Below are 11,868 nucleotides of genomic sequence, written 5' to 3'. Positions count from 1 at the left end.
TCACCTTTGGACACGTGATCTCAGTCTGTTGGATCATGATGAGAGCTGAAGCTATCAGAGCCCCTTGCCTCACGTAGTTCACAGGGTCGTTGGTCATTGGCTCTAGTAAATTAATTGCTTCCTGAAAGCACAACAAACAAAAAGACAAAACTTTAACTGAGGTTGAGATGGCTGCACCTTCAAATCACTCGCTGTCAAAGGTATAAGGTATATTTTAGACGAGGGCAATGTCTACTTTGTTTTTTTTTTTTTTTTCTCCCCAAGACAGAGTTTCTCTGTGTGGCCTTGGCTGTCCTGGAACTTTCTCTGTAGTTCTCTGTAGACCAGGCTGGTCTCTGCCTACTACTGAGTGCTGGGATTAAAGGCATGGGCTACCACTGCTCAGTTATAGTTCTTAAATACTCTCTTTCAGCTATGTACAGATACCTGGGTTATACAAATTACTCAGAAATAAAGCAGACTTATTTAGTATAAGTAATAAAAATCTTTCATTGTATTAACTTGTCAGATGCTTTGCTTCAAAGAACATCTGCCTCTAGATATCATATTAAGTTTAGGATAATATGGAAAGAGAAAGATCCAATTTGTATTTAACTTATGAGAACTGACATAAATGTAAATTAAAAGCCTAAGAGGAAAATTACTTAGCAAAATATCCAACCCTATCCTTCCTTTGTTTACAGAACTAATGTAAACTAGAAAAAAAAAAGGCAGCTGGTAAGATAGCTCAGCAGGTAAGGAGCTTGCTGCTAAGTCACACAGAGAAAACTGACTCCTTCAAGCTATCTTCTGACTCTGACATTGTGGCATGCATGCATTCCACCCCACCTACAACAAAGGAAACTCTAGATATACTTGATCTCTCTAACCATATGTGTGTGTAAAGGTGGGGTGGATATGTGCACATGGATTCAGGTACCCTTGAAGGCCAGAGGAAGATATAGGATCTCCTGGAGCCAGAGTTAAAAGACGGTTTGTTGTTGCCGGGTGGGCGTGGCACATGCCTTCAATCCCAGCGCTTGGAGGCAGAGGCAGGCAGGCTCAATTCCAGCACCCCCACACAGTTAACAATTGAACTGTAATTTCAGACCCAAGAAACTCAATGCCCCTTTTGGCTTCTGCAAGCACTGCATGTGGGTGGTATACAGACTTACACACAGGCAAAATATAAAATAAAAAAATCCTTTCAAAGTTGTTTGATCCCTTTCTGAATAGTAAAACATAAAACTCTAGAAGGGGAACAATGTCTTCTTCTAGCACAAAAACATACACATTCGTTGAGTTAAAAGAAAGGTCCATCCAAGGTGCCCAAGACGTATGCATTTGTGTGCTGTTCAAGGCAAGGTCCAGTGATTGTACGCATGCTGGGAAGCAGGGTTATGTTACAGCCGGGCCCAGCAGGTAAAAGTATTTGTTGCCTGATGACCTGAGTTTGATTCCCACAACCTGTTAATGGAGGGAGAGAACTAATTGCACACACACATAGACATGCACATGCACACGCACACACTGCTAGAACATTTTTAGGGGCTAGAGAGCTCAGTGGTTAAGGGCATGTACACAACCATCTATAATCATAGCTTCTGAGAGATCTGACACCTATGGCTTCCACAGGCAAACATATCCACAAACAGGCATACACATATACATATAACTAAAAATTATTTTAAAAATTATTGATTTTGGGTGGTTTTAGACAGCGATCTTCATGTCTATGGTACTAATTAAACAGCAAGAATAACCATGTAATGACAGAGCAGTTCACAATGGTTAGCCGTGTATATCAGGTTGTTCTTAGGAGTCCTCAGACACTGCAGCACAGGGAAGTGGGGGAGCACTGTGAAGCCCCGTGCACCGCGGTCTTAGGGATCACACTGCACCCGTATTTTCAGTTGTTTCACACACTTTTCTGCAACAGAAAAGCCTAGTGTCAGGAAAGAAGGCTCCACTGGTTGGGCTGTACCTTGTTTCCTGTACCAGCACAGCAGATTCCCAGGGCCATTGCAGCTCCATAGCGCACGTGAGGGTTATAACTCTCTGACAACAAAGAAACCACACTTGGACACTGTTCAGGCGTCCTGAGAGGAAGTAAAGAAACAGAAGGGACTGTTATGAGTAACATGTTATAAACCAAAATGGAGGAATTTTAAACAAGTTTTTATTGCTGAGATAGGAAACAACATAATACTTAGCAAATAAGTCCTAGAACTAAAAATCTCCCACCGAGAGATGCATTAGCACAGACCTCTAACCCCAAGCTCTAGTGAAACAGATGCAGGGTGGTCATCACTTTAGCACAGTACTACACAGGAAAGTCAAAGCCACTGGAAGACACAAGTGGTGATCTTCCACAGAATTCTATTGATAGTAGACATTTAGAAAACGCAGAGAAAGCGGACCGTAGCGGGCTCCTCAAGCAAGCTTACTGCATGCTGGTCATTTCCTAGCGCCCTCAAAGTGGAGACTGAGCAGTCACATGGGGCACATTCCTCTGGACGCACTGCCCTACTTTCTGGGCACTATGTATTTTGTTACAGAAGACGAGGCATTTACAGAGTCTTTTAGATGTTTCTAGGACAGCACAAAAAATGAATTCCAGCACTCTGGTGCAGAGGACACCTGTGAGTTTGAGGCCAGCCTGGTCTAAATGTCAAGTTTCAGGCTAGCCAGAGCTACATGAAGAACTGGGGATGAGGATTATACACCGAAATAAGTGACACATTCAGATTATTTATTTAATAAGAAGTTCTTTGTTTCCAGCCGACAGTCATCTTGCCAATGTTAGTATTTGTACAAACCTTCCAGAGAGCAAGAACTCAGCAAGGGCATGCATACAAATCACTGGCATCATCTAACCATAAATTGTACATATCAACTTCCTTGTCTCAACATTCTGGCTTCTATGTCTTTACTGAGTATTTTCTACAACTACTATATATTACAACATATTAATAGATCAAGAGGCTTTCAGAATATGGAGTCTTTCCCCTTACGAAAAACTCGTAATACATGTACCCAGGCACAAACAGTTCTTGGCAGGGTCATCATCACAAAAGAAAATTTCAAGATATAAATCTTGTGATATTTCTCTGGTAAAATTACAAGTTTATAATTATTACTAGGTAAGTGCCAAATCAGAGGCTTAGCACAATGCACAGGAATACTAGCTCCTGAAAGGTCCCTATACCCCTGACAATCCACGCGCCATCTGGAATAGAACCTGAAGGCCAGCTGGATGCCTTTAACCAAAGACATCACTGACACCTGAGCTGACATACAGACGAGGACTCCCTCTCTTCTGCAATTTCTCTCATGGTGACCATTCATCTACATTATTTTACTCTCTCCATCCCTTCAGATTCCACAGCTCATCTGTTGGTAAATCAAGGGAAACCTTATTTAATTCCTATTTCTGTTTTCATGGCCTTGTTTCAGGCCCTGAGCACTTCTCACTAGTTTCTGACAACTTACCTTTATTTTATTTGTGTTTAGTTCATTGAGGTAGAGGGGACATAGGCTCAGAGTCAGAAAGATCTGGGTTCCTATTCAAGGGTGTTTATTTATCATCAAGGAAACAAGCTCTGAATCGTACTGGGCCTTAATTGTTTTACCCACAAAATATTACCTATTCCCTTTTGTGCGTGCTAGAGAGAGCTGATGTGTCAGTATGTTGACACCACTGAAATCTGTATGGAAAATCAGAGATTGGCTTTGGATCTGAATCGGGAAGTTGTGTGCTAACTTGCGATAGCTGGATCTCTATTTTAAAAGACAGTGTAACAGTCCAAAAGGTTCTTTCAAAAACAGTTATTAAACAAGCTGGACTTAAGATTCTCACTTTCAGATTTTCTCAGAAACTTTTTTTTGAGACAGGGTTTCTCTGTGTAGCCCTGGCTGTCCTGGAACTCATTCTGTAGACCAGGCTGGCCTCGAACTCAGAAATCTGCCTGCCTCTGCCTCCCAAGTGCTGGGATTAAAGGTGTGCGCCACCACTGCCCGGCTTCTCAGGAACTTTTTAGGGAACTAGTGGCCCATAGAATTTTATAACTTGTCATTTGGATGCAGCAAGGGTGAGCTACTGCTGGGAAAACTGACTCGTAGAAAAGAATTTACCTAAAATCTATCTTAAAACTTCACCTGCTTCATAATTGGCACTTGAAAGCAGTAGGAGTAAGTAAGCTATCCTGATACTTTTCCTGAGCCACCCCTCCCCCCACACCCCCAAACCTTGGGCTTCCTTCCTATTAGTATACAGCCATTGTACAGAGCCTTGCTTCCACTGTCTTCATGCACGTGCGCACTGCACCTTAGCCATGCTGATCCTCCCCATCACCGTTTGCAGAAAACCACCCAAAAGAGGACATGACTCGACTTAGTGTTTTGTTTCTCAAATGGCATTATTTTATGAGACTTAGAAAAAACAATTTTGCTTGGAACACAAACTCTGTTACAAGGCTTACAGTTGACTGCAGTTAAGCAGAAACTGGTAGTGAGGGCTGGAAATGCAAAAGCCTTAAAAAAACAAAATCCTGTAAGTTTTAGTTTGAGTAACATTCCAGCTCTGACACATCCTTTAGAAAACACAAGTGTTTGGACAAGGAAAGACAGCCTATAATAAACTAGTTTAGGCATTTAATCTCTTTTGAGGAGAATAATAAAGCCATAAGCTCTTTGTAGGTTTGTCAGTGTTTCAGCAGACAGCTCTAGATGGACCAACAAGCATCTAAGCAGAGACTGCAATGCAAAAACACACTGAAAGCAAAACTCCTAACAGTAATCTTTGCTCACACATATGTGCATGTAATGATTTAAAGTAATAGTAAATAAAGTCATGATAAAATTATATAACCATGGGGCTGGAGAGATGGTTCAGCGGTCAAGAGCACTGACTGCTCTTCTAAAGGTCCTGAGTTCAATTCCTGACAACAATATGGTGGCTCACAACCATCTGTAATGGGATCCAATGCTCTCTTCTGATGTCTGAAGACAGCTACAGTACACTCACATACATAAAATAATGAATAAATCTTTTAAAAAATTGTATAACCGTTTTACAATTTACAAAGAATCAAGAGATCTCAACATGATTATCAATCAACATCTTGAAATCAATCAGACCTTATGCAAACCACCAGCCTTAGCTCTCAATAGGAAATAGAAAATAAATGAGTAGAAAGAAACTGAATCTGAGTATTATGAAACTTGTAGAACAATTAATCAGGAATCGGAAATAGGGTTGGTGAGATGACTTAGCAGGTAAGAAACCTGTTGCCAAGCCTGACTTTCTGAGTTTAATCATTGGGACACACATGCAAACTGTCTTCTGACCACACAGTGTGCTGAGCCATGCACACCCCTCCCCACATCATGCATGCAAAAACCAAATAAGATGGTAACAAAAATTTAAGAATTTTAGGAAATGCAATCAACAAAAGTACTATGAGAAATCAAACAGGAATGATGACCCAAAAGAAGGAAGAAAAAGAAGAAAGAAAATAAATAGATCTTGAGGAGTATCCTGAGCTAATGGTTGATGGAGAAGAGAAAGCCATTTTCTTCAGGGGTACCCTCACTGCTACTGTGTCCATGGTCTGTAAATAACCTAATGAAACAACCTGCTGGGACACGGATGCAAAGATTCAACCCAGGAAAGTAGAAGAGGGCTAGCAGGGACGAGGAGGAGGACAAGGGAGGTCAAGAGGATGTGAAACATGATAGAATGCCTTATGCATATGTATGAATATGCTTAATAAGAAACACACAAATCCCATCAGTTACGTAAAGAAGCAATTAAACTCTGAGAGACCTGTGAAGACCCTTTAAAAAAGGAAACACTGAGAATACTAGAGGTTTTTTTTTTTTTTTTTTTGTCTTGTTTTGTTTCACTGTGTAGTGCTGGCTGTGTTGGGACTGGTTCTGTAGAACAGGGTGGCCTTGAACTCAGATAGATCTGCCTGCCTCTGCCTCCTAAGTGCTGTGACACCACTGCCCTGCTGTAGCTTTAATGTTAAGCCAGGTTTATAGTTTAGAGAAAAATCTCAAGAGCATAATTGGTAAGATTTATACATTATTTTTCAGAAATAGGGCAGAAATAGATTTTTACTTCACATTATACACTTTTCCCAATTAAAAATCACTGGAAAAGAAGTTGCCAATGAACCAGCTTCCAAATTCAGATGCTGTTTAAAAATGAACAGTGACAACGTTTCTGCCAAAATCTACGTATACAAGCAGCATGCAGCTCTTTCTGTGCTTTTCTATATAAGGCTGTGACGTGAGTAAATTTATTGCACTCCACAGCAAAGGCATTAATTAGCTGGATGAAAATATTGTCTCACAGGTAAAAACCCCAAGTGTGCGAACTGCTATACAGCTAATGGAGGAGACTCTCCACTTTATCTTCTTTTCTCAAAAGGGAAAAACGGCCTAGGCCTCATTCCAAATAAAGTCACCTTATGCTCAAGTACGAGTTTACCCTCTAAATAGCAAAGAGGACGCACAAGAATGTAACTTGAATCAGGGTCATGAACTGGTTGGAACACGATTAACGAGCAGTTTTATGAATTACAATGACTATAGCTATATTCTAATAATGACAGTATCAAAGAGGAAACAACCTCTCTGGCAGGCAGATAGCTGCACAACACATTTGTTTCACTGCTTACGAGCACCAGCCGCTAAGGCTCAGAGCAAGACAGTGGGGGGAGGATCTGTCAGGAGAGGGAGTCCAACTGAACAGACACAGGACGGCATGCTTAGGAAAGCCACAGCAGACAAGCGGTGAGTATTTAGCAAATTCATATGGAACTAGCAGGTTTTTGTTGTTCCCATATTAACCTTCAGGAGCTCTGCTTCCACGTTCCTTTGTATCTATTCAGTGGTTTAAAAATTATAAATATGAAGGCAAATTTAATATGGGAGTTGTCAGTGTAACGAACAAATAACAATCTTCCTCTTAAAGTGCGTCTGAAGGGAACTGGGAAAGTAAAGAAGACTTAAGAACTTAAAAAGAACTGGTTCAAAGTTGGCAGACTGCTTTGATTGCATTTAAAATCTTGTAGAAAGAAGCGATTACTACTAAAAGCAAGTATTTGGCTAGAGATACTTTGCACTACTTTCTCTCCAACTTAAGAAATTATAAAATGAGTTACAAAGAAGCTTTGAAATCAACACTCATTCAGGTTCTTAGCTGGTAAATTCTTTACTCATAGTGGGCTTGCCTCTTACTGGTGGGCCACTATTCTGAATGCTTTCTAAAGTTAAGGGACAAGGAATCCAAGGGTCAGATACCACGTAGTACGCTATCATCTCTATTATCAACTCTGGGGGCACTGGCTGCACTGTCATAATACATACCATCCTATCAAAACGGGAGGGGGAAGCTCTAGTGTTTTTTACTGCTCTTTAGAAATAAGAACCTCTGTATCTAGAGGGAAACTCTGATAAATTCATGTCTTAAAATTATAGAAAAAAAGATATGATAAACTAACTTTTTTTCATCCACATCTATTGGTGTCTTTCATCAAGTCTTCTGGACTCTAAGCCTCTGGAAAACCTAAAATGTGGATGTCTTACCTGCAACAGGGACAGAGGTGTACACAGTCCCATCTTGGAGAACCTGAATCTTTTTAGAAGGAAGAAGTCACCTTGCTGTGAGTGTCTGGTGGGTTTGCTAAATGCTTTGCTAAAGCAGATGACTTGCTTAGCTACTGACCATGCTGACCACTGTCTGGAACTGGACTGAGTCACAAAGAGGCAAATGGCTTCATCTTATAAAATGTCTGAACAAAGCACAACTTCGGAGCACATTTTACAGAAGACATGTGATCACTTGATCCTGACTAACCGTTCTGGACTAGAGACAGAATCAGTAGCAGAGGAAATGAAGCAGACTGTGGAGGAACAGGGGCATACAGTGCACTGGGCAGCTCTCCTGATACTCGCGGTGATAATACCCACCATTGGCGGGAACATCCTTGTGATTCTGGCTGTTGCACTGGAGAAAAGGCTGCAGTACGCTACCAACTACTTTTTAATGTCCTTGGCGGTAGCAGATTTGCTGGTTGGATTGTTTGTGATGCCGATTGCCCTCTTGACAATCATGTTTGGTAAGTATTTCCCCTTGTTCCTGCCACTGAACACTACTAACGTAGTGACATGGACACTCACTGACCTTTATTTTGTTTGAAATAAAAGAAGGACCTGGATTAAAAACACAGAAGGGAACATTCCTTCATTTTTCATGATTTGTAGTAAATGTGAAAGGACATAAAAATAATTTCTTAGGATCATGTTTACCCTTCCTCAGCCATCTTTATAAAGTCATTAAGTTGGCAATATTTGTAGATTCTGCATTTGTTACCTAAAAATTTTAGTAAGTAAAAAAAGTACATTTTTCAAAAATTATTCATATTTTCCCTTTAACAAAGTGATCGCTAACTAGGACAATTGTGGGACTTTAATAATAGAATCATTTAATCAGCCAGTCCCAATTAAAGTTAGGCATTGTTCAAAAAATTCCTCTCCTAGCTCTTTCTAACCTGAGTACTAAGCTAAGACATGGTGTCTACACATGCTAGGAGAAGATGTTTAGTTACAAAAGGAAATGGTCTTCCTCAAAGTATCTCAAGAGAGGTTCCATTTGTTTAAATTTTTTATGGTATCTGACCATCTGTGTTCCCAAAAAACTTGTAAGTTAATAAAATAAGTGGAACAGACCCTGAGTTACTATGATAATAAAAATATAGTTTGACTTTCAGATTTTTGTTATAATAAAAAAAGATATTAAAGTAGGCATAGAGTTTCTGCTGTTACATTATCACCAGCTATGTAAAGAACACAAATGAGTCTGTTGAGAAACTATGACGGCTCCTGCTTCTAAGTCAGCATTATAAGAACATTTCATTAGTCAATGCTTGGTATAAACTGGTATGCCACTAATAAATAATTTAAAACTATAGATGATCAGGCTTCTAAGAACTGCACCTATATTAAGAATAAACATACAGGTTATAGAAATAAAGTGCACCAATCTAGAACACACTAGCTTATTAAATTTAAAAGTGAAGGAAAACTGCTATTCCAATTATTTTTATAAGAAACAACACAGAGCTATCTGAAATGAAGCACTGTGTCTTCATATATAGTAATATGGTGAGGAGTTAAAGCTTTATTGCAAGCAACGCTGGCTCACCCAGCTTTAAAGCAAACTAAGACAGGATAAGCAACCAACACATAAGCTTCCACTGCCTTAGTGGACTCTTTAGTCAGTGGCATTGTTTTTCTCTCCCTCGCCTTCGGTAATTCTGTAACCTTCTGAATAGCCTAATAGTACATGTGTGCCATAAAGAGTAAGAAATGAGACTCTAAAAACAGCCTGAAGCTAGCAGGAGCAAAGTAAGGATGATGTAGGGTGACACAGAAAGACTTCATGGGAGTAAGATTCCAACTCTCAACTCCAGGGCCGTAACTACAGCTTAAAACATAAAGCCACGCTCTGATGCTTTGTGGGCATACAGAAAATGCTAAAATGCTTTATCTTTGTTTTGCTAACACAGGATTAAAAATATTGAATAAAGAACAGAATAAATTTTACAGAAGTGAACTTTAATTTGAAAGTTCAGTTCGTAAACACCAAACATCTGCTTAATGCAAAATTCTGAGCTAGGTATGTAAATAACTGGCTTAGGTTAAGGAATCTTAACAGGAAAGTTTTAAAGTGTTCAAGTTAGCTGACAAACACTCACAAGGTTCCAAATAGTAGGCTTCCCATGAAGTGAGAAAAAATGCTTATATATAAAAATTGTTGCTTAAGATATTAACAATAATAAGCAGAAAACCAAACATTCTAACATAAAATATATCTATCACCTGCACACTTAGGTCTTAAATTATAACCCATTTTAACAGCATCTCAATCTGCAAATACTTAAAGCAAATAAAATAAAGCTTTGCTACCGGTAATAATGCTGTACAAAAGGAGTTCTTAGATTGGGGGCCAGGGGGAAGCAACCCAGAACATATTCATCACTGAAAATGTCACAGTATGAATTCATTATTTGAGACATAGTCTGTGAGACAGTGCATGTGGATTCATGCACCCTTGGGAAACATCAAATGAATGAAGCTGGGTACAGTATATGGGAGACCTGACTTCAAATAGTAAGATCTCTGCATAGCCTTTCCCAGAAGATAGACAATAAGATTTTCTAAATGAACACATTTGCATGAACTTCTGATAATTTTTTAAAAGTAGCAACACATGATTTTCTCTAATTGCATGGAAAATCATCAGAACTTCTAAAGTTTACAAACAAAAGTGTTCTTGGTTATATAATCATAAAAGATTAATTATCATTATAAACAATCTTAGCTATTACCAGGAAATTCAATGAAATTAACTAAAAACCTTTATAACAGTTAAGTATTCAAACTTAAAAACAAACAAACAAACAAGTTAAGAATAATGAACTACGGTTAAGAGCACTGACTGCTCTTCCAGAGGCCCTGAGTTCAATTCCCAGCAACCACATGGTGGCTCACAACCATCTGTAGTGGGATCCAATGCCCTCTTCTGGTGAGTCTGAAGACAGCTACAGTGTACTCACATACATAAAATAAATAAATAAATAAATAAATAAATAAATAAATCTTTTGAGAAATTTAACAAAACTAAATAAAGTGACAACTTGAAAGGAAAACCAAATAGGAAGATGAGGAGGGATGAAGGCGGGGAGACAGGGAAAAAGATAAGAACATTTGAATAGGAAACAGAATAACTTCGATTTTTCCTTATCAAATACATTATCTCAAAAGATATAATTAATCTTTTATGATTATATAACCAAGGGAGGCAAACAGAGGCAGTTGAGTGACTCCCCTCACATCATGGTCTTTACAGTATGCAGTTTCACACTGAACAAAGTATTGTCCTACTAGCAGTTGAATAAACTGTCTACAAACTAAAACCTGGTTTGCTCCTGAAATATTAGGCCATGACATTTATTTAACCTACAATTATTTGGGTTCCCATAATTCCAATTATTCCAATATTACTTTCTCTAGTTTTAGTTCAAAGACAGTAAAGGAATGAAGTTGAAACTGTGGTTTGTGTAGGTTAAAGTACAGCTTGCTTAGTCTTGGGGCTCTGGTTCAGGTTAGGGTGATGCTGGCAGGTAGCTAAGTACAGGGTGGCGGGGATTGTTTTTATAGAAGCAGTCAGTCTATGTGCCTGATTAACTCCTCTTACATCTTTTTCTTTTTAAGCTTAAATATTTGCTGTTTCACTTGATTACTATAAATTTCACTAATATTTAATCCAAGTTCTGCTGAAAACAGGTGGAACATAACGCATTCCAACAATAAATTGTAATCCTAAATCAAGCCCGATGCCTCCTGTGTGCTCCATGGCGCCACACTCCAGCTGACATTCCTAGTCCCTCCTGTGCTTTTCTAAGTTGCTGACTTTTATTTGGAGACCAGGTATTGGTTGATGTGTTGTCAAGGCTGACTTTCACTTATTATGTGGATCACAAACACTGCCACCATGCCTGTGCTTCCCTTCCTGCTCTCAACCAGCAATTTAGATTTTATTACTATTATTTTTTTAAAGATTTATTTATTTATTCTATGTATGTAAGTACTCTGTCGCTCTCTCAGAAGAGAGCATCAGATCTCCACCACGTGAGCCACCACGTGGTTGCTGGAATTGAACTCATGACCTCTGGAAGAGCCATCTCTCCAGCCCTAGATTTTATTTTGTTTTGTTTTGTTTTGTTTTTTTTTAAAGATTTATTTATTTATTATATGTAAGTACACTGTAGCTGTCTTCAGACACTCCAGAAGAGGGCGCCAGATCTCGTTACGGAT

The 11,868-nt window shown here is 39.1% G+C and overlaps 2 protein-coding genes across 2 annotated transcripts in view; one reads left to right on the top strand and one right to left on the bottom strand.

Annotated features, from left to right (window-relative positions):
• The window catches only part of Psmd1 (proteasome 26S subunit, non-ATPase 1), an 80,139-nt gene that overhangs the window by 22,167 nt on the left and 46,104 nt on the right, over positions 1 to 11,868 (bottom strand). The window contains exons 17-18 of the mRNA XM_021166195.2: positions 1,964 to 2,078; positions 5 to 121 (exon numbers count right to left, since the gene is read on the bottom strand). Coding sequence (XP_021021854.1) covers positions 5 to 121; positions 1,964 to 2,078 — 232 coding nt within the window. The remainder of the gene's footprint in view (positions 1 to 4; positions 122 to 1,963; positions 2,079 to 11,868) is intronic.
• Htr2b (5-hydroxytryptamine receptor 2B) overlaps positions 7,760 to 11,868 on the top strand; it is a 9,876-nt gene continuing 5,767 nt past the window's right edge. Inside the window, 1 exon segment of the mRNA XM_029475161.1 lies at positions 7,760 to 8,108. Within this exon segment, the coding sequence (XP_029331021.1) occupies positions 7,760 to 8,108 (349 nt within the window).

Source organism: Mus caroli, chromosome 1 (assembly GCF_900094665.2).
Source record: "Mus caroli chromosome 1, CAROLI_EIJ_v1.1, whole genome shotgun sequence".
Classification (NCBI taxonomy): domain Eukaryota; kingdom Metazoa; phylum Chordata; class Mammalia; order Rodentia; family Muridae; genus Mus; species Mus caroli.
This window is presented reverse-complemented; position numbering and strand designations above follow the sequence as displayed.